The sequence below is a fragment of the Motacilla alba genome, chromosome 4, assembly GCF_015832195.1.
Source record: "Motacilla alba alba isolate MOTALB_02 chromosome 4, Motacilla_alba_V1.0_pri, whole genome shotgun sequence".
NCBI lineage: Eukaryota > Metazoa > Chordata > Aves > Passeriformes > Motacillidae > Motacilla > Motacilla alba.
The window spans coordinates 8,020,060-8,047,997 of NC_052019.1; the positions used below are offsets into that span (position 1 = coordinate 8,020,060).

A 27,938-nucleotide genomic window follows, 5' to 3' on the forward strand; every position below is an offset into this window, starting at 1 on the left:
AGGGATAACACTGAGCAGGTATCTCTGCATCAGTGCTACATCAAAACAGGACAATGGGCAGCATTAACTTTACCAGTGTATTCATGGTTTGAACTGTTAATGTCTTCAAGTGTTCACCCCCATTACATGGAAAAGTCTGTGAAACAAGAAGAAATTACATCTGTAGATTCTATATGGCCTATTACAGCACTCATTCAACATCTTAGTACAATAAACACTGCAAACATGCTGTGCTCCTCTGCTAATTTGGGAATATTGGGAATATCTGATTAACACATGGACTATACTCATATAACTTCACTTTAGCGCTACTTTGAGTTAACATTGCCACCAAGATAATCTGCACGCAGGAAAATACACACTAGACAGGTTGTTATATAAAATCCTAAAACAAAAATAAAAATGGGTACAAGAAAGGAATTTAGAAAGCAATCAATCCTTAGCATCCATACAGGAGAGAAACATAGAAGGCTCCTGCCACGTAGATCTACAAGATTAAACGTGCTCATGAGCTGCACTCTCTTTGCTATTTGCCTTTGCCAGGGCAATGGCAAAGCTTCAGCACAGGGACTGCTGGTCCCCATCGTGTCTAATGGCAACAAATACCCCAAAATGTGCCCCATCCCCTTGTCAACAGCACTGACCCAGTGGAACTCCAGCAACTGCAGCACAAGGCCTTGGCTTGTCCGGCACTCAGTGTCCCTGCTGCAGCAACAAAACAGAACTTCCTTCACCTTCAGAACTCCAGCACATGCCTAAAGCCAGGGGCACTCAGTTCAGTTACTGCTGAATAAGTGATCTTGAAAAAGTGCTTGAATTGCAAATTATCTTTTGGCCTAGTAACTAATTGATAAGCTCCAAAATATTTAAATATGTCTAGGACAGCATGCTACCACTACATTTATTTAAATGCCTTTGAGTTGAAAGAGGGTTATTAATTGTGATATTAATTGTGATACTGTTTAACACAATATGTCAATAAAAGTTGAAAGTAGGAAGCAATAAAATTTTAGACACCAAATGAAACAGGAGTCACTAATAAATGAATACTTTTATTTGCTCTAGTTATACATCTTTGATATTTCTTGGATAGACCATTGAAACCAATACTGCTAAAATATATTTGCTAATTTAAAATCACAAGGAAATATAATGAAAGAAGAAAATCTCCAAGAGGTTCAGCCTTGGAAATTGTGACTAATAGAAACTGATTAGAGAACGTTTCCTTCAACTCCTTCAAAGCTATCGCTCAAGTGTAATGCATCATGTCTGTGATTTGTCAGGCACAAGCTTATTCTGCACTGCATATGCATTTACACCTTGAGAAGTTAAAGCTTTTTTGAACTCAGTTTTCAGAAGTGTCATATAACTAGACCCCCTTGCGAAGGACCAGCCTCTTTGTGTACTGCAGTGGAAAATTGAGGTATCTTTATTACCACAATAAGAGCTCAAGGAAGTGGCCAGTTGTTTTGAAAATTAAAAAACCTGCAAGCACAATTTTTATTTAAAGGGTCAAGACATTGGACAAGTTTGCACCAGTGTCTATCTACAATATAAACTGGTAGCATTCCAGTTCAAGGTGTTAATTCCCAGCATAAGCTTTCCTGGAAATCTGCATGGTGGGTTTATCAGGAGGTAATTACATGGTTGCAAATCTTGGTCTCACAGACAAGGCCAGTGATCTACAGGAATTGTAGGGAATAAGGAAGATTTGTCACCTTGACCATGATAAGTAAATCCTTCCACTTACACCTTAAAGAACTGACACAGCAAGCAAACATAGGCACTGTGTTATCTGTAGGATATTATGCATTAGTGATAAGTACAAAATGAAAATTTGTTTCTCTTTTGTAAGTCATACATAAAGATGAATTTATATCATCGGGCCTGTACAAAAAGTTTATTCCCAAGAGAACATAGATAAGGTATTTGTATCACACAAATTATTGATAATAATGTTTTTTATGGAAGTTGGGGGGTTTTGAGGGGGGAACAGAAAACACCCCTGAATACATGGCATGCTTTGTACTTTTAGTATGTTAGATTTATTGTTTAACTGTGAAGAAAAGCTAGCCTGTATATTCCCTCATGTACACAACAGGATTCACATACTTGCACTTCTATTTATTTGTATTGATACTGGTGTCTATTTTTAATTAGAAATGATCTTTAGTTTTTCTGTGACTGCATTTAACTGAACTTTAGAAAGGAAGCTGGATAAAACTGTCACGACTCAATGTAAATTAGCTATTTAAAAATGTAATGGCACTTTATCTTTCTCTTTAGTGCTGTAAACACTGACATTCGGAAACTAAATCTTGTTTGTCTAACACCTTAAAGATAGTGTATTTTCTTTTTCAGAGAAAGGCTGTAAAACAAGTTAAAGTACCTTTATCACTGCAGACAGATCTCCTCCAGCCACCTTCAGCTTAAAGTTTTAATCAGCTAATGATTAAGAATTTCATTACTAAGTACTTAGCAGTAAATTTGCACTGTTCAACTGCTAACTGCCATGCAGCCACCATGAAACGCTCACCTAAAAACATCAACAAATTTTAACATATGAAAGTAAATTAAGGATCAGGTAAAAAAATAAACAGTCTGAGCCTTTCAGTAACAGATGGCCTAATTTCACCATTATCCATGAAGTATGATGCTGGTGTGTTCCCCTCCCTCAATTATCATCTGTTTACCTTTGGCAGGAGTTGCGACAGGTCGTTAGCTACCAGGTTAATACAGTATCCATAGCACCGAGGAACTCCATTCTCTGCCTTGTACACAAACACAGCTTCCCAGTGCTCCATAAATCCTTTATTAAACCATTGAAAGCTTGAAAAACCTGGCCATTACCTGCTTTACATTATCTGGTGCAACGGTTCATGAGAATATTTGTTCCTATTGTAACATGACGGCTATTTAACGATTTAACCTAAAAAAAAAAGGCAAGAAAGGGAAAAAAATAAAGAAAAAAAAAGCTGTGTTTTCAATTGGCAAATTACAAGCACATGTACTTATGTTGATGCAAGCTTAAAAAAAAAAAAAAAAAAAAAAAAAAAAGAAAAAAAAGTGACCCAGGCCATACTTCCAGAAGAGACAGCCCGGATAATTCGCAGCCAGGCACACTTCGGCTCTTACAACCATTCGACAGCCTCCAAATTGTGTGCAGTTGTACGGAAAGTCAAAACATTTGGCTTAAATCAGGATTTTCAGAAAGCGCACGTGTACGGTGGCTGAGGCCAGCGGCGAGGAGAGCGCTTTTCAGCCGGCCAGGAGGAGAGAAATAATAATATGAAGATATTTAAAACGAAACGTTTTTCTGTATATTCCCATTCGGGAAGGGGAGGGTGGGGTGGTGGTGGGTTTAACGCGTTCTTGCGCACCTGGGGACGGCTCATGGCCACATCCTCATACCCCAGGGAAAGATAAGTAACAATAACAAAAAGATGCTTTTTAAAAAGCGTTTCCCACCGGGGTGGGCGGGCTCTGGACGCGCTCTCACCCACCTGGGGGCGGCGAGCCAGGCTCCCCCGAGCGGGCCCGGCTCCACCTCGCCCCGTGGCCTTCCCTCCCCTGGCAGCCGGCCCGGCCTCCCCTCTCTGCCGGGCGGCCCCGCTCCCGGCCCCGCTCCCGGCCCCGCTCCCGCTCCCGGCGGCCGCGCGTGCGGGCGGCTCCGCGCGGGGGGATTTGAAACGGCCGCTCCGGGGGCCGCGCGGCGGCGGCGGCCAATCAGCGCCGCCGATTTTTCGCGCTGGTTCTGGCCGGAGGAGGGGGCGGGGCCGCCGCGCAGGACCCGCCGGAGCCGCCGCCGCCGCTGTGTCGCCTCGGCTCCCGCCGCTCCCCGGCACCGAGATACCGCCGCCGCCTCGCCCGGCTCCCCGGGGAGAAGGATGCGCTAGGGCACAGGTCGGTAGGCCGGCAGCGCGGCCGGCTCTCCCCCGCGGGAAGGGAGGAGGCACCCGGGGCACGTTCCCGCAGGCCCCGGGCGGGAGGCGGGAGCGGCGGGAGCGGCGGCGGCGAGGCTCGCCCGCCCGCGGGGATGCTGCCGCCCGGCCGCGCGCCTCGCCGCGGGCACCGGGAGCCCCTCTCCCGGGCCGGGACCGCGAGCCCTACCCGGCAAAAACGCAGCGGAGGCGGCGTGGGAGACGGGGGGTTCCGTGGCGGGGCATCCGCGCCCCCCCTCCCACCCCGGCGCTTCTCCCGGGGACTCCTTCTCCCGAGGCTCCGCTCCGCTCAAACTTACCGTCTCCATCTGCCCGGGCAGCCCGCAGCTCCCGTTTCCCCCTTCCCCGGAGGAGGGCTTTTTTGTTCGCTCCCCCCTCCTCCCCCCGCTACCTGGCCCTCGCTGCGGGGCCGCGGGTCCCCCCCCGGAGGCTGCCGCAGGATTTGTGCCGCTGGCTGGGCCTGACTCTTGGGTGGCGGAGGAGCGGAAAGGAGCGATGCCGAGCCGGAGTCCCGGCTGTTGCCGCTTCATCCTTTCCCCCCGACCGCCTCCTCCTCCTCCTCCTCGGCGCTGCGGGAGGTCGGAGCAGCATAAAGGGGTAAAGGAGAGGTGCCCACCCGTCCCACCTCCCTCCCCGGGGAACGGGGGATCAATCACTGCAAATCAGAAAGAAAACCGGAGCGGGGCGACACGACCGATGGGAAGGGGGGAAAAAGCCCTCCCCAGGATTTAAACCGCCCCCTTAAGGGGTAGCGAGGCTGCAAATGTCCCCCCCCGTGGCGGGGAGAGTGTGGGGAGGTGGAGGCTGCCCCTGCCCCTTCCCCTTCCCGCCGGGTAGGACTGAGATTGCACGGCAGCAGGAGTGAATGTAACTCTGGAAATGTATGGAGGGGGAAGCCATGTTTGATTTATTCCTCCACTGAACACTGGTGTGATGATCCTTCTACTTACACCCTTCTGCAGTCCATCCTGGACCGGTATGGGAGGAGAGCCTTGTTAGGAAAATGGAAAGGAAACATTCCTGCGAAGGCGTGCGGGCTCCTTGGCTCGATATTCATTAAGTACAAGAGGACAGGGCTCTTGTAACTTGAATTGATATTTGTGTGGTAAAAGAGCCTGGGGAACTTGTATTCCCAAGGCCATAGTTACAGCTCATCTGCTGTGGCTTTACCGCTCTGGGGGTGGAGAAGGGAATTTGCCATACTTCTTGAACGTATTTATACTTGCTTTTTGGTTTTAGTTTTTTTTTTCTTTAATATGTCGGCTGAAAGGAGGAGTAAACACTAGTAGAAGTACAGAGATGGTAAACACCATATTTAAACACATTTCAGAGAAAATGGGTTTCTTGCTAACAGACACAAGGCAAGCAAGATGCTGGTATCAGTCATTGCCCGTGTATTTTGTGTGCATGAATATTTTCTTATTGGCATTTACATTAAAATTGGTTTATAATGATTGTTAAATTTAGGAGCTAGTGCACCACACACTGAGTAAGCTAAATAGGTCTGCTTTAAAAAAAAAAAAAGAAAAAATAAGATATGTTTGGCTTTTAGCCTTTGCATACATCCAAGGAAGGTAAACACTGGCGTGGAAGTGAAGTTTGTAATAGATTTTGCTAAGAGTCCTTGCTAGTGACTTAAGCAGACATATATAAATACATATATATATATATACACACACACACACACACACATATACAAAAGGTTACTAACATTCCTTACACATGGAAAGTGTGGCTTTAGCTGCAAAAATAAATTGGTTCTCCACTGAAATGTTCGTATGTTAGTAGAATATCTGCAAACTTACTGCTGAAGCTATTATTTGCTTGTTTGCTGTGGGAATTTAGCTTGGGAAATGCAGCATATCAACCTTAATAAACTCTTCAGTTTCACAGTGTGGTGAATTTGACTGTGGATTATTTGACTGTTGGATGAAATAATGGAATTAAACCACTGTTTTGCAGGGCTACTAAGGGCTCAGTACTTAAAGTATATGCATTTTTTGGTTGTTTCAGTAAGTATCTATATCCCACATATTAAATCATACTGGGATTTTTGTCTAGTATTCAACCATCAGAAAATCTGACAGGTTTTTTCAGTATGTGAATATAAATGCTCCAAATATTACTGGAGACGGTGTGAAGGTTATAGGACTATCCACCCTCATACATGCTTGGAAAAATCCAGGTATTAAAAGTACAGTAAAACCTACTACTTTATCAAATATTATTTGAAAATGTCAGAAGAAACTAGGTCATTATACTTTAAGGGTCTAGATTTCAAGTACTTTAGAAGATGGAAAATAAAAATATAATATATTTCTTTTTAGTTCAGTATGAATCCAACAAATGGCTGGTAAGAATAAAAAAAAAATCTGTCTGTAGGACTACGTGCCTTTTCTGAAGCCAGTGGTAGTTTTGCAGGTGGGAGTATTGCATGTAAATTGCTGCCTGCATGGCATGGACTGGATATTACAGCAGAACCAACCCTGCTTGGGTTTAGACTGGAAGCAAAAATGACTGTTGATGGGTGGCTTTCTAGTGTTTGGGTGGTGAATGTACACATATATGTGAGATTGTGTCCGAAACACTATACTAATAAAATAGCAAAGGAATGGCGAGAGGAGATTGTTTTTCAGTGTCCTGTTGTTTGTGGCCCTTTCACCTCTGACTGTTGCACTGAGCCTGCTTTTTGTTCCACCAGGGTCAGTGCATTTCCCCAGCGAGGTCTTGTTTCTGTCCCTGATAAATGTGTTTCCTTGTGGTCAGTCAAAGCCTATTGACTGCATTGGGGCTCCATGTGCAGAAATGTTCACCTGCTCTCACAGATTCCTGTGTCAAGGATCGGGTGTGTGATGAGTAAAAGATACAAACAGAATTCTTGCGGTGATTTGGTCATTGCTGCTTATATAACCACAAGACATTTCTTAGGTTTTAAGCATAGAAGATGGTTTAATGCATGAAAATTGCACATATTTGCTGTATGGAGCAAGGTAAAGGGCCAGGCCTTTTCTGGGAAAAAAAAAATTAAATCTGAACTTGAGAGCAGTGTGCTGCACAGTGAGAAGCATCCATTAAGTGGTATTGCTGAAAACAAGATTGTAACAGTCAGTAATCAGGCATGAGTGAAGAACTGCTTGGGTGGGACTAATAATAATGCCATAGATGATGACTACATGTTTTAGTACTGTGTTTGTGGCTATACTGTTTGAGCTCTTTCATTACTTTCCTGCAGAGAGAATTGAAATGGCCTTCTGGTTGGGTAGATGTGATAGATCTGGTGTAATTATCAAATCCAGCCTTGGGATGAAGGAAGAATGGAGATCACAGAATCAGGGAATGGTTTGGGTGGGAAAGGACCTTAAAGATCTAGTTCCACCCCTCTGCCATGGGCAGAGACACCTTTCACTAGAGCAGGTTGCTCAGAGCCCCATCTCAAGTGGATCTAAGTGGATCACTAAGTCCCATGTTTGTAGGGAACATCATTTGCCAGTTAGGCTGCAGCTTTGAGAAATGTCTTCACCAAAGATGTACTAGAATCTTGGTGGTAAATGGGAAGGGGAGATGGAGCATGGCACCAGGATAAGTGCTCAGGTGGTGAAGTGAAGAGAGAAAATAATTTCTGATCATAGCTTGATGTGTGAGTCCAAATTTCCTTTGGTGCATAATTGCAGAGAACTTGGGAGAAAGGGGCTGGTAAGGACAGCCTTGTTGATGTGCCAGTAGTCACCCTGCTGGTTGTAAATGCACAGTTGTTTGAGTGGGTCAGTCAGCTATTCTATACAGTTAATGGTCACTTGGAAGGTTTTGATTCTGAGAACATTTTTGAAGGAAAAGAGAGAAAGTACTTAAATTTTCTGCTTTCACTGCACCTTCAAATTAGCTTCTCTATGACCTGCAGTCATTGGAGGTTGCTATATAAATGTATTTGCCTTTTTCCTGTCAGTTACAGAAATTACTAAAATGATACATCAGGTGTTATTTTTAATGCTTTTATCAAGTTTGGCAACATCTCTAATAGTTAATTTATATTTTCTAGCATCAGCAGGAAGAGAAGTTTTTGGAATCTGTAGAAGGAAAATGTAGGCCGTATTCCTTTCTGGTGCCCTTTTGAATAGCAAGCTACAAAAATACTCAAAGTTCATGGTGAACAGGAATATATACTGATATATGTTAATACATTGTGATGATAAGTAGTGCATGATGGACTGTGCATTAACCTTCCTGACAAGCAGCTCTAAACTTTAGCACCAGATAATCTATTGACTATCTGGTACATTCAATAAGCAACTTCAGTCCAAAGCACACAGTAGATTATAACATAAACTGAATTTTTTTAAATGCATGTTGTGTGCAGTAAACAAATACCTGTGAATCATGGTTGAACCAAAAGCAGGATTTGTAGTATCCTTGCTAATGTTAAGAAATAATGCCATTGCATGGAAGTTGTTCTTATGGTACCATGGTGTGCTGAGCTATGTGTGGAAAGTAGGTGTTTGAAAATGTATTTGAATGTTTCACAGCAATCAGATTGCACCGAGTGAGTATGGAAGAGTGGAGTACTAACCTAATGTACTTCACAGTTTTCATATGTTGGGCAAAATAACTTTGCCCTGGGGCACCACTGATGCAGGATCTCGTATATGACTTATTGTGAAACTAGTAAAGTATATAAGAGACTTAAAGCATGTTTTAAATTGCAAGGATTGCTCAACAGGTGATGGCTCTGTTTCTAGTTTTGTTCCCATCCGTTCAGCTTGTCCTATTTTCATCCTGGTGCAAGATAGCAATTTGATCTCCTTTTGAACTTAGGTATTCAGTTCTCCAGCACAAATTTGAGCTATCTGGGGTAAGGATACATAGGTGGCAAATGACTGGAAAACTGCAGCATGATGTGCTATTGAATTTGATTTTCATAGAAGCTTTTCCATTTTTCCTCTGCTGTCTGTGAAGGATACTGTTGGTTTTCTGAGTCTCTTTGGAGAAGCACAAGGATGTCTTGTTCTGTTGGCTGACAGAGATCACCATTTAACTGTCTTTGTGACATCTCTTTGGTTTGTGCCTTATGCAAAATACTAAAATATTAGCATGTCACATCCATGCTAAAATACACGTTAAAAATGTGTTTTATACAGAATCACAGAGTATTCTGAGTTGGAAGGGACCCCAAGGACCATTGAGTCCAATGCTGAAGTGAGTGGCCTGTACAGGGACTGAACCCACAATGTTGGGGTTATTCACACCATGCTCCAAACCAGCTGAGCCAAACTCAGAGTATACAAATCATCTTCAAACGTATTTGGCCTTGAGGGCTAAGATCAGAATTCCATGTTTTCTTTGCCAAAGTCAAAGAACGTAACAGGAGTGAGTTCTGTTCTCTGAGTTCTGCTCTCTGAGTTCTGCCATAGTAAACAAGAGATACACAAAAGAGCAGAAGATGAGATATTCTGTGACAAAAATATCTTTAAGAGAAAAGGCTGAGGTTAGGGAAGATCTCGTTAGAATGTGATTTAAATGGAATTTGAAATATTTTGAAAAGCTACAGATTAAAGAATAAAAGAAACATTTGAAAGAATATGTAGTCATGCAGCCTTCTGTCATGGTGTTTGGGAACCATTCCACATATTTATTCATTCTGCTAAGCAGAAGTATAAATGTTCATGCTGTGGCATGGGTTAGTCTCTGGAGCTGAGGTTCCCAAGATCACATATCAGATAAATTAATTGTGGAACTTGCCAGCCTTGGTGGGATTCCATTGGAGCAAAGATCCTGACTGCACTGGCACTCTGAAGCATCTAAATTGAGGAGTTATCTCTGTAGTAAAGAATGCCTAGATTCTAGTCTGATAATAAAGCCAGAGGGATTTAAGCCAAAGTATGAACCTTGTAGAACAGTGTAGGGCGAAAGATGTGAATATGGATCATTTCCCTATATGGAGTGGTTGCCAACAACTTTCAATCAAATATTCAGAATGAAATTAATGTTGTGATTTTTCTGTGAGTGCAAAATGCAGACTCAGAAGCTGGTTTATAGTAGCACTCCTAAACAAATTAGAAACAAATGCTGGGATTAAATGTGGAATGTGACTGAAATTTAGCAGTAGTGCAAAAAACAAGTTCCAGTCATAAAATGTGCAGCTGAAAGTACATGTGCAATATCTATTCATCAGGTGAAAGCCTGGCTCAAAATGGTAGTGATAGCTAAGCCTTCAGAAACTCTGCAAATAAGGAGAGCAGCTACAATTGCTTAACACTACTTATTTCTACAGTCAGAACTGGATTTTCCCATGAGAAGTATGTACAACACAATTTGTCCAAAGAATTAAATTTGATAAGACAGTGAAGTAATGAACAAAGCTAGTACTGTGCTGAAAGGAAAGCAAAAAATTGCAGGAGATACCCACTGCAAACCTCTCTACACAGAAGTTTTGGAAAGTGGACAGGAAGGAATTGGTTTGTTAGACAGGGAAGTGTTTTATCTTTCTGTCTTCAAGTGGAATGGATAAGGTACACTATATCTACAGAAACTTAAAACTCAAATTCCAGACCTTTCACCTCTAACAGTTATACTAATCACTTTCTGAGAGATTTTTGATGTAGATGTAGCAAAAGAAATGAAATAGGAATTAAGAGCCCTGAGAATGATGGTAATGCATTTTGGCAGGAGCATGGTAAATCTCCATCACAGGGAAATACTTCCAAGTAATGTCCAAACCAGAAAGGCCACTTCGTAGCAAGTATTTGGATTTGTTTGAAGAGTTTCTAATGTCTGAAGTCTCAGGCCTTGCTTGAGTGTTCCTGGCACACATCTGCCAGTTTCCTCTGTGTGTGTTTTGTCTCAAGGAAATACACTGATAGAATTATTAATGTAGTTGTATGTAAATGGTTAAGGTCTGTGTGAAGTAGCTCAGAATTAGCCCAGTATGGCCAGGATCACATTATAGTCAGTTCCATTCAGATGTGGATATGTGCAGTTTTTAGTGAATGGTGCATACCTGTAAGTTAAATTCTGTAGTGCCGTGGACTCAGGATTAATTAATTACCTGTGATCTTTACCAGATCTTTACCTAATGCTCTGAGAGGTGAAGCTGAGTGTACTGGGTGAAAGAAATCAGTTGTTTGTACACATTACCTGTCCACATCAGAGAGGATGAGTGCAGTGTGTTGCTGCTTCTATAAACAGCAGAAGATGTGGCCAAATGCTGCTCCAGGATTATTATGGCCTCTCTGTGTACATAGAGCTGGGCCTTCATAGTGTTGGCAAAGCCTCACATGTCTCCAGTGTCACTGCCACTTCCTAGAATGATTCCAATGCACCAAGTGTGCCTCTGGCATTTAAATGCACCCACTTGGATGAACAGGTTTTAATGCTGTGATAGACAGAGATAGCAGACTTGTCAGGGTCTAGGTGAAATGACTGTAGCTCTGGATTAGTTAGTGCTGTCTGGTCAGATCTGGGAAACACTGATTTCTGTAGAGGTGTAGCAGATACCATCTTGTTAACGCTGCAGTTTGATTCATTGCCTATAACAAGGTTTGGTCTTCCCTTCCTTGAATTCCCTCAGAATTCAAACAATCAGAAATTTTCATGATTCTCTTGGGGAAGCTTCAGGCAATTGCTATGCTGTCACAACTACATATGGGAATAAGAGCAGAATCGCTGGCCACAGTGAAGAGGAAACAGATTATAGTGTGTTTATCTGCTGCAGTGAATATTATGTAAGCCAGAGGATCCAGATCCTGAAAGTGTGGTGCAAGGAATAGGCATGGGATGCTGATAAAAAAAGGCAATGGGTTTAAAAAAGGTATGGGAAATTAAAGTAGTGTTAGACCAGGTGAAAAAGCAGGAATGAATAAATAAATAAATAAGGAACTCTGCACTGAAATGCTGTGCTATTTGAGACTGTGTGTGATTGTGTTTGGTTCTCTGTTCCCAAGCTATGTCAGTGCCAGGTGCAACTCTGACTCGCCTGAAAGACAGGGAGAGACATAATTTCATTGGTGAGGAGAGACCTAAACTGAGCAAGTACTGAATTGTTGAGTCCTGTTTTGCTAGAGAGGGACCATTCCCTTTGGAGCTCTCCAGGACACAGAAAAGTCTCAGGTTTGGGGGCTGCCTTTTTATATTTATTAAATACTGGTGGTACATTAACTAGTTTCTGCCATTTTAGGCACCAGTGTTCCTCCCTGCTTATGTGCAGAGGAGAAGCCATTCTTTTCTGTTTGATCTGTGGTCCCACCACAGTGCTATGTGTAGTCTCTTTTCAGACAGAATTACAACATCTTAGAAGAATTTGGTTTTACTCAAATGTATCTCATTGCTTCACCCACCTCCAGCAGCATGAGTGGAACTGACATTAAATTTCTGCAGCAGTGGAAAAAAATATTTCTGTGATTTTAAGTAAAGGAACTCATGGAGAGAAATCCTCTTACAGAATCTTCTAGCCTAGTCCACATAAAAGGGTTGGTTGCAAAAGCTTTTCTCAAGGAAGAACAAGAAAGCAAGTCCATCCATTTTGTAAGCTTGCTTTCTGCAGTAGCAAGTGGCATTTGAAGGGAAGAAATTGCTTTCCATTCTCCAGTTGTTAAATGTCCAAGTTGGTATTACCTATTGTCTTGATAAGAAGGCAATAAATACTTGTTCTGGTTCATGAAAATAGGCTGTGACACTGAAGTTCAGAAATTTTATCCATCAGGAAAAAAAAAAGGAAACCTAAAACAAATTTTAAAAGATGCATACCTTTTTTTTTCCCAACAAAATATTTGGTGGGAAGTAATACTGAGTAGTAAGTGCAACTGTAGGTACACTAACTTTTTTCACAGAGTTTTCAGAATGTGCTTTATCTTGTTACATCTACTGCAAGATTAATGAAGTCCTTACTTCAGGTGCTTTTACATTAAAAATTGTCTCCTTTGGACAGACAATTTAAAAAAAAATTCCTAAGACTCATAGATTTTTAGAAGGGTTTGGTATATTTATTTTCAATTCTATCTCAGCTACTACAGTAAAAGGTTTCTTCATGAGAGATGCTGCTTTTGAATTTTTTGGCTAGAACTGCTTTGTGACAACTTTTGGCCAATCTTGCAATGCAATTTTTAGTTGTGTTTTCTTCTAAAATAAAATTCTGTTTAGATCCTGTAGTAATTTTAAATTGTTTTAAGGCAGTGAAGAACAGTTACAGTGTACTACACTATAGTAAATACTACTCCTATTTGATATTTTAGGGGTTTTATACAAGATAATATGAGTAAGCATACTCAAGTTTTCAAATATATTCGCAAAAAAAGTGTTGTAACCTTCTTAATCTCATTAAGTATTTACTCTCATTCTGATCTGAAAATAGGAATAACCTTTTGTCTTAAAATTGATGAGACAATGGAGAACACTTAGCAGAAAGCAATTTTAACACAAAAAAGCAGCAGCCATCTATTAGCTTTTTAGTGCCAGCTGAAAGCCTGATTTTTAGGTAATAAAATACCTTTTGTGGCTAAAGTTCTGTTACTCTGAATTTGTATTGAGGTGTGTCATCCTCCCCTTCTTTCCCCCACCTCCCTGTGCCTGCCCCAAGTAATTCCCAGAGTAAGAAAACCCTTAGACGAAACAAAAGTGATATTTAATAGAGATTCTTGTTGGTGGTTACTTACTCAGTTCCTTCCCTTTGGCAGAATTGAAAGGAATGGAGTACTCCGTTCTTTCTGACACACCAGAAAAGCATCTCTGAAATTACAGCAGATGTGGAAGAAATGGCTAATAAATATCACATAAATGATAGTGGCTTGGACAGTGAAGGAGGAATCTGACACGCACACTAACTGCGTTTGACTCATGACTCCTGTCAGATGAGGAACTTTCAAGTAATTAATGCGTGATTTAAAATGTCTGCAAGATAGTTTGCCTTATATAGAACCTGGGTTTTATATGAAAGTGTGTACAAAGCCACTACAAGGATTGTCCAGTTGTCATTGTCTGATTAAAAATTCTAGAGACCTTCATCTGATAAGAAATCTTCTTTTCCATACAGAAAGCTATTTGTTCACAAGCCAAAATATCATGTTTATTCAGCAGACTCCTGGTTATAATATTTTTTTCCCCTTTGTTAGTGAAAATGATACTTGTTGGGTCACCAGAGATTCAATATGGGACGGTACTGGCTTAAGCTCATTAGCTGCTACTAGTGTGTGATGCTTTTGTCCCCTTCCTTTGCCTGCCCTCCCCCCAGTTTCCTTTTCAATAGATACAGAGTCATCTAGGAAAAGATAAGGGATTGCTTTTGCTCCTGTGTGATACCGTGGTCCAGCATGAGTGCACTCAATTTTAGCTACCAAATCTAATTGCATGCTCATCTGCTTCAGGACTGTACCCTTACAACTTGGATCAACCAGATCTTATCTGTGATCTATCTTATTTCATTCCTTCATGTCTTGTGTTCTAGATCTTCTTGCAATAATTCCAAACTCACAGCAGCAGTGCTTGGTTGGTGGTTATTTTCTCCTTGCCCCTTTTCTGCTCTGTGTCGTCTTCTCACAAAAGGCCTGGTCCATTTTCTTCTTACAGTGTTACCGTGTTTACTATACAAAACTGTAAGTTTTATATAGTAAAGGTGGTGCAAAATGTACCTGGCTTCAATTTTGGTCTTCTGTCCTGAAACCCTTTGTTATTCCTATGTGTGGATTTTCTAACTTCTTTCTTTTACCCAGACCCGAAAATGTAGATTATTTTTTACAAGGAGCACTGAGATGTGTATCACTAATTTCCATCCCACTGGTTGTCCTAGAGATGGTGACTAACCTTCAAATTGCTGTCTACGTGTCTCATCTCCCCATGGGATTATATTTTCTGTTAGGTACTCACATCTGTTATCTCAGCCCATTATTCTGCCTCTTACTTTAAGCCTCTACTCATTTGGTTCCATTAAATCTTTGTACAAACATGATCTATTTCCCATGTTTTGTAATCTCTATCTCCTGATTCTGATATCTTACAGTTTCAAATTACTGCCTTTGTCTTCATTTTCCCATTTACGATTGTTGTGGGTACATTAACTTCCTCCTTTTACCAGTATTACTCCTGGATTTGTTGTCTCTAGGCTCCAGTGCTTTGAGGAGCCTTTTTCAGTGCTTTCAGCTGTTTTTAGTGACCTGTATTAGTGAGAATCATTAACTGAACCTTCACTCACTGAAGTTCTTGAAATCTCTGTCTCTTCAGATGGATCGGGCAAATCAAGGTAACTGCTAAAAGTTCAGGGTCTTTCACTTGCTGGTCTTTTTGTTTTGCTTTCTTTTTCTGGTTTGGTTTGTTTTGGTTTTTTTTTTGTTGGTGGGTTTGTTTTGGTTTTGTGATATGGAGTGCATACTGTTAGGTTTATTACTGGAAAGAGAATAACTTGATTTTTTAAGCCCTAGATTTTAACTTGGTTATCTGTGGGTTATTGTTCAGACAAGGCCTTGAGAAGTTTGATCTGGCTTAAGCAAGGGGTCAGAATAGATGATCTGAGGAAATCCCTTCCAGCCTAAGTTGTTCTGTGACTGTGGTGATTTTTATGTTTTGCCATTCTTAAGATAGCCATTCTAATTCATCAGCGTCCTGAGATCGAGTGCACCAGTAACACAGTCTCACTGAATTATTTACTGCTTTTTTGGAGGCGTGCCTCGAGCTTGATGGCTTTATAGACGTATATGATGAGAGTAAGAGTTACAACTCAGCGGCACAGAACAAACCGTGGATTAGAAGACGCAGCTGGCCCTGTGCAGAAATCCATCATCCGTGGAGCCATCCCAAAGCTGCTCCTGGGGCGGGAAGAGCCGCGCCGAGCCCCGCGCCCACGGGGGGGCGCTGCGGCCGCGCGGAGCCGCGCTCTGCCCCGCGGGAATTTGGGGAATTTGGGTGCCCAGATCCAACCTCTGGTTAGCTCCCTTGAGGATCCCTGCCAGGGAAGTACACATTTAGCAACACTCCGCTGCTTTGGTTCTTCTGTTCTTGGTTTTGGCGGTTTTTCTAAGCAGTTTTGCTCTCTGGAACTGTATGACGTGCTTCGCAGCAGGTTTGCCTTTTGTCCAGAGATTTATAGAATTTGTCACTAGTTGTTTCTTAAGAGAAATGTGATTTCAGTTAAATCTGCTGAATCACAGCTTGAAACACTGTCGTGTTATTAATTGGGTTGAGAGTTTGTCTCATGTCCATGCTTTTGGAGAATATACTGTGAAAGGACACGAGTTCCCTTTAGGTTTAGTAATTTATTCTGTTCTGGTTGAGTTTTGAGTTTTCTTTTATCTTTGATTCCTCTTAAGAAGAGTTAATATAGTTGGCTGCTTTCTACTCATTTTATCAGAGATTTTACTGGTTATTCAGACTTTATCTGGCTAAAGAAAGATTAAATTTTTTTCTCTTGCAGATTCACTCTGAGTTCAGGTACACTTGCTGTCCTTGCCTTGTTTAATGCCAGATTTTCAGACTGCTGTTTGTGCCTGGAGGGAGAAGGGTTTTCATCTCTCAAATGAGTCTGTATAGCTTGTGTGGAAAGACACCCTTTTATCTTGTAGATACTTTAGAGCAGTATGTTAGGGAGATGGGAGCATTTGCTAAGGAGAGACGGAGTTATGATTTTTAATTTTTTTCCTGCATCTTTGTAAATGAAAAGGTTTCATGTTTGTCAGCTGCTTTGAATTCAGACTTGACATCCTTAAGAAGCTTTGGCAGGCTACAGCAGTGCTCAGTTATGAACATGTTTACAGTGCTACTCCTGATGTAGAGCTATCAAAAATGCAAGTTAGAGGAATATGCCAGTTGTAAGCATTATCACCGTGTGCATTAATAAACAAGGTGAGATTCAGAAGTGATTTCTCCCATAGCAACTGACAATTCAATAGTTATTCATCATGGTTTTTGCTGCACTTTTTTGGAAGCACGTGAGACTAGATTTGATGAAATTTTGATTCGATGTGACAGTCCTTGGACTTAATCATATATGAAATTGGTTACCTTGAGCACGGATATGATGGTTATTGTGCTGAGCTTTCATAATATTTATGATGGTGTATTTTTCTATATCATGTATATACTGGACCCAGTAATACGAAGAATCTATGCATGTGAATTTTAAAAATTCAAACCATCATCTTGCTCGGTTTAGGAGCACAAAGGAATCATTCTGCCAGATTGATTTGTTTGCTACAGTGGTATAATGTTGAAATAGGCAGGGTTAGCTTTTAGAACCCTTGGAGAGCCTGTTTAGGGCAGAAAATAGTGCAGTTTTAGCTTGTTGCATGTTTGCAAATTTCTGTATGAAAAGTGGGTGTTAGATGGTATTGTTTCCGGGAAAAATCTGAAATTCCAGGAGTTTCTTTGGTCATTTAAATTTTGTCCCGTATGGTCACTGGCCTGAAGGATTAGCTGTTTCCCAGTGGGCTGGTGTTCCTGGCCCAAAAGGCACACTATTTATTTTTACAGGCAGAATGCTTTGAGAAATGCCTGGAGACTGTCTGAGCTGTGGTGTTTCTGGGGGTGTGTTTTGATGGATGGTTGAAGTTTGGAGAGTGAGGAAGGGAAGCCTGTGATGCTGCTGTCCATAATGTAGGTGCTACAGGAACACAGCTGTGGGCTTTCTGTGCTGGCATAGCCTCTTGGAGATAAATTCATCTGGTTTATGTTGTTAATAATGATATTATCTTAGGTCTAACCTCTTACATCTTTTATATAGTGCAGTACCTTTGTGTAGCTATTGTAATCAGCACTCATGCTGTAGATAGTTAACAAATGGTTAAGATGAGAGCTGTGATTTTGCTTTCCACTTTTTAATAAAATTGATGATTCATAGATCTGTTTTTCTTGGAATTTTTTTGTAATGCATATTAACAGATACTGAGGCATTTTGCCTCTGAAGATTGTAAACGAAGCTTTTTTTAGTAAAACTCTAATGAAGTATGTTGAGTTTTATATTCGTGCTGATGTCTATCTGAATACTTAATAGCTTTTTACATTTCTTGTTAAAAATATTTTTTGTCATTTTGTCTTAATACAGCAGTGTAAGACTGGAAACATCTGGGCTGAATGGACTTTAGCATCAAAAGAAGTTCTCAACTATTAACTCAAAAAATTAACTGCATCAAAATGAAGCAGGTACCAGAAATCCTTGGAAATACCAATGGGAAACCTCAGAATTGTGAAGTGAATCGTGAATGTTCTGTCTACTTGGGCAAAGCACAACTTTCTGCCACTCTACAGGAAGGTGTCATGCAAAAATATAATGGCCATGAGACTCTTCCATTTATTCCAGCTGATAAGTTGAAAGATCTGACCTCTCGGGTGTTTAATGGCGAGTCCGGGGCCCAGGATGCCAAGCTGCGCTTTGAACCTCAGGAAATAAAGGGAGTTGGAACGCCCCCCAACACTACTCCTATCAAGAATGGCTCTCCAGAAATCAAGCTGAAAATCACTAAAACCTACATGAATGGGAAGCCTCTTTTCGAGTCCTCCATTTGTGGAGACAATGGTGCAGATGTGTCTCAGTCAGAGGAAAATGAACAAAAGCCAGCGAACAAGGAGAGGAGAAGCAGAAAAAGAAGCATAAAATATGACTCCTTACTTGAGCAGGGTCTTGTTGAAACAGCATTAGTATCAAAGACTTCAAGCACCACTGAAAAGAAGGTAGTTCTTTTTTAATGTTGTCTGTGTTTTGTGAGGTTTGTAAATCATACAGGAATTTCAGTGTTTGTATGCTCATCTTCAGGCACTTAGTAGGTGCCTCACAAACTGAGGGAGTAATTTTCTTTGCCTCTCTTTGTCTCAACAGAGGACAGATGCACTCTAGTGCTGGTACCTGTTTCTTCCCCAGGATAGGAATACCCCATAAATTCAGTTTCCATATCAGTAAAGTAAGTCTCCAGAGAAAATCAGGGCGTGTGGAAGTATGTGCTGTATGAAACAGAAACTTCCTCTAGACATGTAGCCAAGACCTAGTCAGGATGTGCACCTGGGCAAGGGAGCTGGGGAGGCCTCTGCATTTAGAGATGGTCTTCAACTCCTGGAGAGTGAGATGTTCTGGCTTCTTAATAATCAGATGTTTTGGGAAAAAAAACCCTACCTTTTTCTCTATTTCTGGTTCTGAATTAAAACAAAAATGCAATCAACAGTCAGTTGGCCAATCAGCCGGCCTCTTTGCCATCAGATTTTGGCAATTGGAATGTAGTTCCTATGCCTATTTGTCATCTGAAAAGAGATGGTTTTGCTTGCTATAACCCAGTAACTTATTTTAATTGAAAATATCTAGATCTTGTATTTGGTGTCATTAATTTTGTGGTCAAACTCTTTGGTTTTTTTACTTCTTTTAAACATTGGCAGAAATGTTTAAACTTTTTTTAATTTGCCTTACCAAGCTGTAAGTAAGAATGCTGCTAGGAACCCTTTCCCCCCTTTATTTAGCTTTTATTGCTAGACTCCATTTAAAGGAATGTGGTTTGCAATAACTTTATCTCAGAGGAAAAACCCTACATAGCAGGGATACTTCTATGGATATTAAGTTTCTCAGTGAGTAATTCAGAATGGTGTTGTGTAACAATGGTGACTGTTAATGAATGCTTTGGATTGTTAAAAGGTCCTGGTTTTGCACACCTTAAACACAGAAGTTGTGTTATGGTTTTCTGTCAGCTGCAGTTAATCATGGAATCATGGGCTGAAAAATACCTCTAAGACCATCCAGTCCTGCCATGAACACAGTCCTGTTGATTGTTACATTCTTCCAAGGTCGCACATACAGAGAAGAAACAGAATTGCTGTATTGCTGATTTTATTTACAGTTCTTTTCAACAAAACTAAATAATAAATGAGTTCACAGGACTGTGTAAATGCGTTTCTAGGTATCAGAAATATTTATCGTTTGTTTATGGTTTGAATGTGTAATTTATCCTAAAATTATCAATACTCATGTTTTCAGGAATGTTGTTCAAGAGTTTGTTTTCCTTAATTTAGTTAAGGAGGATGTTTTAATGCTAACTGGTTCAGACTTTTCTGAATCATTACTCAGAGATAAAAGATGTGGGCAGAGTCGATATTTTGAGTAATTCTTTGTCCAACTCATTGTTAATAAGGATAAATTGGACTAAAAGGTGGCATGTTTAATAGCATTGACAGCTGGAGCATATTTGTGTGGGTTTGTTAGTTTGGGGTTTTTTTTTCAGAAAGAGGAGGTGATATTTAACATGTCCACCTTTGCAGTTTGTTCTGACACCCTGAACATTGGCTGTCCTTTGACAGCGGCCTTTAATTTTTCCTGGTGCGCAGTTCATTTAAAATGAAAAGAAAGGTTTGTCTGGCTTCTTGGAGTTGTCTTTTGGGCAGAAATGATCAGGAGAAAACCACATCAATACTGTTTCCTGGAGTGCTTGGGCTCAGTGGCTGCTGAGTGATAGGGTTATTTGCTCCTGTGCCAAACCCCTGAGCTACCAAACTACCCAGTCAAGGCAACCACCTGCTTCATCTCAGCCCTTGCAGTATTGCAACCCTGCTCTTTTCAGAGAGTTTGAAACACAGGGTCACACTTCTGGCTTCTTTTTTTTCCTAGCATAGTGCACTTTAAAGTACAGAGGTCAAAAGGAGAAGCATTTAAAGGTTGCAAGACGTTATTTTTTGATATAACTCCTTGATAGTAAAAAACCTGGGGCTTGCTTTCTGTCACAGGGAGGGTTTGCAACTGTGCAGGTTTGAAATAAGGAAAAACAAGTATGAGGGAACATGTGAAGGAGGTTTTTCAAATGTTTGTCCATGCGTACTTGTCAGGCTTCTGACATACATGTGTTTTCTGTGGTGATAACTGTAATGCCTTTAGTTTCAGTGTTCTTTGGTTTCAGACTCTAGCCTGAAACTCCATGGCCAGCATCCAAATCCTTAATGTTAGTGCATCATACTGTGGTTTTATGTAGCTGATTGTGGCTGCAAAGTGGAAATTAGGTAAATATCCTTAGAGTAAAAGCTGATTAATTTTGTGCTCAGGTACCTGTTTATTGTAGGTTACAAGTTAATGTAGAACCTGTTTGTCTGGTTTTATTTTTCGTCTGGTTTCTCTCTCAGTTTCTTGTTGTCCAGCCTCTTACTCTTTTGATTCAACAAAAATCACCATGTTTCAAATGCTGCCTTTTGTGTAGGGTAATTATATCTCTGCCTGATGGACACAGCAGATTACTATTGCACTGAGGTGAGAGGCATATCATGTAACAAATGTTCCAGTGCTCTGCTGTTGGGTGTTCTTGTTGTTTGGGCATTTTTTGTTAACAGAAATGAAGGCTATTTAAAACATTGTCTGCAAGTTTCAGCTGGGAATAAATGTGATCTGCCCAGCTCTGACATGAGTTAGATTTCTGTTGATAACCACCAGCTTTTCCAGGCCTCTGAGAAACAGCTGTAATGCTTTCATTTTCCCAGGGTAAAGGAGATGAAGTGGGACAACCTGTGCCTCTTTCCTCCTCCCCTGCCTCTTTTCATCCTTCTTCCCTCTACCCCAGTATCTCTCCACCTGAGGAGTTTACTTTAAAATCCAGGCCTCTCATGATAAGGCTTGGTTTCACGACTTGAAAGCCAAGGCAGTGCACCCCTGGATGTTCTGTGTTATGGGTGCTGGGTATCACATGTTAGAGGTTTGGATCAGTGCCAGAATCGTGGGCTCCTGGAGCTGCTCCTGTGCCAGGGTGCCCTGGGACTGGAATTTGTCCTGGCTGCTTTTCAAGTCACTGTTTTCACTACCAGTGAGGAATGAGATTTTCTTACCCATTGCTTGTGTTAGAAGTGAAGCAATCCTGTTTGGAGGAGAGCAGCAGAGGTTTATTTCATATATAATATGGAGTAATCCAAGTATGATCCCTAGAGCAATGCAGAGTTTCTGTACAGGAAAGAGAGAGCACATGTGTGCAGCTCTCATGCTGGGGGTCCCGGGGTAGGTCTGTGCTCTTGGACCGTGGGAGCAGCCCAGTCTGTGATCCTGGCACATCTGAGCTCGTTCTGCAGAAGCTGGGATGGGCTTACATGTGGCAGTTTGCCCTTTTGGCTGGGCTTCCTGGCCTGGCTTCCCAGCACGGGTGCAGTAGCTCACAAAAGCAGCAGCACTATGTCCAGAACAAACCTGGAAGTCCACACTCTGCTCTACTTGCTAGTTTAAGGTTTCCAGCTGTGTAATACATGTACACGATCCAAAAACTATACCTTCCACATTGCTTCCTATCCACTTTTCTTGTAGTTCTCTTCTAGTATTATACCAGAAACTTGGCAGGTTTTTATTCTCTCTCTGCAGGATATGGCCTATAATGACCTTGCAGTAGCTACATGAGGGGCAGTTGCAAATTGCTGGAGAAATTCCACTAGTCCTTGTCATATGTTTATGTTGCCATTTCACCTTCACAGAGAAAAACTTCCTGGCTGGCTCCATTATATCCAATATCTACATACTGGCAAAGATTTAAAAACCCTGTAAAGGGTAGAACTGAAACAGTCTGAGGATGATCTTTTAATAGTGTCTGTGGTAACTAAATATGGGAAGCTGGGGACCACTGAAGGTGATGATATTTCTCTGATGTTTGCATCTAATCAGGTAGAGGCCAGCACAAAGCAACAAGTTCCCTTTGTAATATTGGAGAATGGAGTTCATTGAATGTTTTATTATCGCATTGCAGATGGTATAGACAGACCCCAAGATTGCTCGTTTTGTCTTAATTTCAAAAATAAAAAGAAAAACAAATTTTAAAAGTATGTGTTTTCAGGGGAAGGACTCGATTGTTTCTTACCATCAGTTGTTAGCAATTCCTGGTACAGTTACTGTACTTGTCACAAAATGTGCACCTAAGCTGCCACAGGAGTCAGGATCTGTAGTTGTAGGATAAAATGAACTCATTTATGTTTTCCTTTTTAATAGACTGTCTTGAGGTATCAGATCCTGTCTTGAGGCAAGTGATTATACAGGCTGTCTGGCTGATGTCACCAGGATCCCAAAGGAGAAAGAGTAATCCTAAAAATCTCTTCTGGGTGATCCCTTCAGCAACAAGAGAAATAACTTCTTACCCTTTTTGGAAGAGTTTCTGAAATACTGTTTTGCATTAGCCCTTAGTAAAGGATTAAATTTAGCTGAGCCTTGAGAACTTGTTAGTGCTAAGCAGCTCATGATGTGCAGCAGTAATTGTTACTTCAGTACTTCAAATTGTTTTTTCTTAATGCCTCATTGGGAAAGTATCTTAAAGAACCACTTGTTCTTTAAAAAGCAGTAAAAAGCATACAGCATTATACTGGTTTGAGGGGAGATTAGAAGCTGTGAGTATTCTCAGAGTGGCTACAAAATTAATTGCAGAAAACCTGAGTATTTGTTCAGGCTTTCCATACCAGACTTCCTGTTCTTGTATGTAAAAGTGGCTGATTGAAGTGCACTTTTAACGTAAAGCTGTTGTCCCAGTAAGTGTTCCCTAAATACATTTTTTGTCCTCTCTCTTCATGAACACATTGGTGGGAGAATCCAAACTGAGTATGAAATAATACCTTGAAGTGCTGACAAAAATACTGACTAGGAATAGCACTACCAAGTTGGATCAAGGGACCATTTAATTCAGCACCTCAGCTCGGGGTGGGGTTCAGTGGAGGAGGCATAATGGGGACTACAGGTATTGCAAATCATAGAGTGATGCTCCTTTGGGATCTACTCAGCATCCAGCAGTTTGGGACTCAGAGGTTTCTGGGGCTTGTGACTTTGTGTTTAATGGCTGTAGATGGCTAAATTCATGGAAGGAGACCTCAGGTTTTTTTGGAGCCAGTGTGAGTTTTTTGCATCCAGTACATGAAATAGCAGGGCAATAAAACAGCTCTTTCACCATTTCAATTTGCTACCTACTTGTTTTGCTAGATTCTGCCATAATAATAGAAATCAGGATCATGGACTTCTGTCACTGGTCATTGTGTAGATTTCTCACAAACCTGTTCTGTTTTGAATTTCAACTTGTCCAGTGCTGGTGTGTTGTTCCACATATTTTTGAAGCAATTCCAGAATGCTGCTTTGCATTACCCTGTTTCTTCACTGTGCTGCCCTTTGGGTTCTGCTGTCTTATGGTATTTTTTAAAATAAGGAACCAAAACAGCAGAGGACATTTAAAATATAAATGTCTTGTGAATGCACACAGTGACATGTTAATGATTTTCTATATTGTTCTCAATTTCATTATTTTTCACTATAAATAATACTTAGCATATGATTGATTCCTGAGGCAGGTTTGTGTAGAAAAGAGCTGACCAGATGTAGCTAAGTCAAATTCAAAGACTGTCAGCATCTCTTGCATTTTTTCATATTTATCATTGGTTTGTGCATTCCAGAGCTTTTCCTCTTTTATTTTGGTCTTTTGGGCATTATGGTGGACATGACAGATGAAGTAAAGTGGTGAGTAAGCCATCTTTGGAAGGACTAACTTCCCTTTACATGTCAGCAGCAGATGGTGTTGAGAGATTAATGGCAGTTTCTGGTTTTATAAGCTGACCAGATTTATTGTCAGTTGTTGCACAGGTAATGTCATGATTTAAATGATTTAAAATCTCAGCTTTTCCTTTTCCTCCTCCTGTATTGACCATTATAGGTTGGTTTGGCAAGGAATTTGCTGCTTGTTTCACTGTTTGGGTTTTTTTAGCCTTCCTGTTGCTCTGCTCAGTGTTCTGCTTCACCAAAATAATGCATGTCTAAGTCTCACATGTAGCAAGGAGTTAGATCTGCAGTTCAGGGTTGTGTTACTTGGATGGATTTACAGGCAGATATTTGGGAAACATTAGTGATCTGTACCAGATGTAATTTCTGGCCCTTATAGCCCCCTTCTGTCAAGAAAGAAAGATATTTCGTAGTAACCCTTAGGCAAAGTAGCAAAAGCAAAATATTTTGATCTGTCTTGGAGCAGTGGGTTCAACCTCCTTTACAAGTTTCCTTGTTTTACAGTGGATTTTACGTAGGGCAGATGAACTTTAGGTTCTCCAACAGAGGTCTTTGTCCACAGACACTAATTTAATGTTTGTCTATTAACATCTTTCTATTATAAATGAAGAGATCCAATGGGCTAACTTATATTTTTGCTTTTTGTGAATACCTAAAGTACCTACAGGAGTTGTGCTCCCATGCATCATAAAATAGTAGTAGCTAAAACTGTATGTTGTCAATAATCAGAAATTAATGCCCTTCTCAGAAGAATTGTTTTTAAAAATTACTATTTTGAAAGCTCCCTGGAAGAGGGAAAACTGAATCTTGTGTATATCTTTGTTAAACAAACCCTGCTGTCCTTGTGTAAGGAAGGGAATTTGTGACCTCATAGCAGCAACTAATGCTAGAAAAGCTTGATTTTGTTTATTTTTTGCTGTTTTATTTGTTTGGTAAATAAACATCAACTTGAGTATATGTTGTGGATGCTTGTAATGAATGAAAGAATTTGGGATCTTAGTTCTGGTGGAAGTGACACCACTTTGGTTGTGAGCATCATGATTTTGCACTGCAAAGATTGCCCTATTTTAATACTCATATGGGGTTGGGGTTTCCCAGGTTTTCCCAGCAATAAAAATGGGGTTTTTTTCCCATTTTTATTGCTGGAAATAAGGGATGTTTCAGAAATAAGCTTCAGCATTGCCAAGTTAAGGTAATGTCTGTCTGTTTAGGATTTTTTTGGTTGTCTTCCCCCACCTGTCTCAGGCTTTTACATCTGTAGAAGAGGAGGAGCTGCTAGATGAATGTAACAGCAGAACTTGTGAAAATTCTTGTGCCTGCCTTTAAGTATGGGAATTCATTTTAAAGGTCTGATCTCTACAGCAAAGTAGTACTTGGACTATGTAAAAATATTAGTTAACTAACAGAGTCCTTTTAGGCCAAATAATTATTTGTTCTGTTTAAGCTTGGTCAGCTGCCTTCAGAAGTGTTCTTGTTACTAAAAAAAAAAAAAAAAAAAAGTAGAGATAAGTCTCTGCCTTCACCAGAAAACAGTGTCCTGTAAATCTAGTGGCCTTTTGGCAGTGCTCTCTGGACTTGGCTTTTTCAGTTTTCTGACAATATTAGGATTCCGAACCTGTACCCATGCTGTCCTGGATGTCTGTGATCTGCCAAGAGGAGGATACCTGTTCAGAAAGTGTCTTGGGAAGACTCTGTAGGGGCGTAGAAGAGTGCTAAAGATAAGGTCCTGTTACAGATTCTGATCTTGAAGGATGTGAAACATGGTACATGCAGATAACAAGCTACATATGGATATGGCATTCTGAAAATCTGTAGGTATGCTGAGATGATTTAGCTTTCACTCTGTTATCCTGTGTGAAGCTCATATGGAAATTGTTCAGAAAGAATTTCTCATGCCAGCGTTCCTCATGGCTCTACAGTTATGTTTTTACAGATTTCTGTAGCATCTTCTATCCACACTGTCTTATATACCCAGATACCACATCAAAAGTTTAAACCTTTGAGGGTGGGTGAAGGTTGGATACACAGGATATGGGGAGAACTCTTTTTCTAATACTCAGTATAAAAGGTGGGTGTATTCATTATGATCAAATATTATCCAGTTGAAATTTCTGAAACATGGAACCTTTCATTATTAAGCCAGTAACTTAAAATTTAGGAGGTCATCTAATTGAAAATGCAGAAATTCAGTAAAATAGCTGAAAGAAACTAATCTCCATATTTTTAAGAAAGACTGAAGATTGGAAGTGCTCCAGATCTCACTTTTTACTGAATCTGTGAGTGATTGAGTCTGTTTCTCTTCAGCTCTTTACTCTGAAAGAAGGGTTGTGTCCTAGTTACTAAAATATAGTTTAAAGTTTATGTCTGAAATACTTGCTTATATGGTGTTTGGGTAAAGGAAGTAGACAGATTTGCTTTTAAATAGAATTTTCTCATCTGGTAGAGACTTGCTAATGAGGAAACCAAAGCCAGAAAAAAAAAAAAAAAAAGAATTGAAATGGAACCAGGAGTTTACTGCTTGATTTGAAAGACAAATTTGAACTTCTGTCTTGTTTTAAAATCCACAACCTACATTCTGAAAAAAACATACATCCCTGTCTAAACTTCAATGAATTTTATTGTCTTTTGTTTGCTTTCCCTCCTGGAGAGAAGGGTCCTGCATGGTGATACTCAACCTGCTGTTCACTAACTGTTTTAGATGAATTTGTGGGAAGAAATGGAAGAAACAAACCCATTGTAATAAAACCTAATATGTATTTCAAACAGCCTCAGCCAGCATAGAAGAGTTTTCAGATCTGCAGTGACTTTATTCAGCATTTTTTGACATTATTTGTAGCTTTACCATCTAAGCATGTTGAGGGGAAAAATATACTGTCTTCTGCAAACATAATTTTTCACACTGTCAGATTTGACCCCCTTTTAGTGATAGAAGAAATATAAAATAAGTGGTTAGTAATAGAAGACAGTGAAAGCTAACTTGATGAAATACATTTAATGTACTTGCTCTCAAAATTGAATTTGGAAGATTTTAGTTAAATCTCTAGTTTGGTATAAAACAATTACAAATCTGAAAAACTTAACGAGCCAATTCAGAATAGAGTTTGTTTGCTTTTCTGTTCTGATGTAGACATTTCATGTCCTCTTCCCCCTCAGCAGTCTTTACCTCACTGTATATTTTATGAGGCTGTTGCAGATTTAATTGTGCAGATATGGATGCAGTGGCCTTTTGGGAGCTGCAGTCTTTGGAATGCTCTGTTGTAGTGTCCTCTTCCATTTTACTGAAGATGGAACATAAAACTTTGCCAGTTCATCTCTTCTTCCTTTGTTTCCTCATCCTTCTCCATTTTGTAGTAATAATTCTGCATTTTTCCTTTATCTTATGAGGTTCTGGTTTACTCTTCACTCTTCTGCCTGAAACGTTCTCTCAGTAGGCAGTGGTTTACAAGTATGTAATTGCACAGCATTCTTCCATTATGTAGTGAACAGAATATCACAAGTGAAAAAAAAAACTTCAGTTTTATTCTTACTATGTTCAGTTACTTGTCATTTACTATCTGAATATACTC

General features: G+C 40.5%; 1 protein-coding gene across 9 annotated transcripts in view; it reads left to right on the forward strand.

Moving 5' to 3' along the window:
- NSD2 (nuclear receptor binding SET domain protein 2) overlaps positions 1 to 27,938 on the forward strand; it is a 98,234-nt gene that overhangs the window by 21,193 nt on the left and 49,103 nt on the right. For 3 of the 9 annotated variants that reach the window (XM_038136731.1, XM_038136738.1, XM_038136740.1), the window contains exons 1-2: positions 3,746 to 3,903; positions 17,956 to 18,581. In XM_038136731.1, the coding sequence (XP_037992659.1) occupies positions 17,985 to 18,581 (597 nt within the window). In that variant the 5' untranslated portion in view covers positions 3,746 to 3,903; positions 17,956 to 17,984. The other 6 variants (XM_038136732.1, XM_038136736.1, XM_038136733.1 and 3 more) reach the window with 4 other exon arrangements.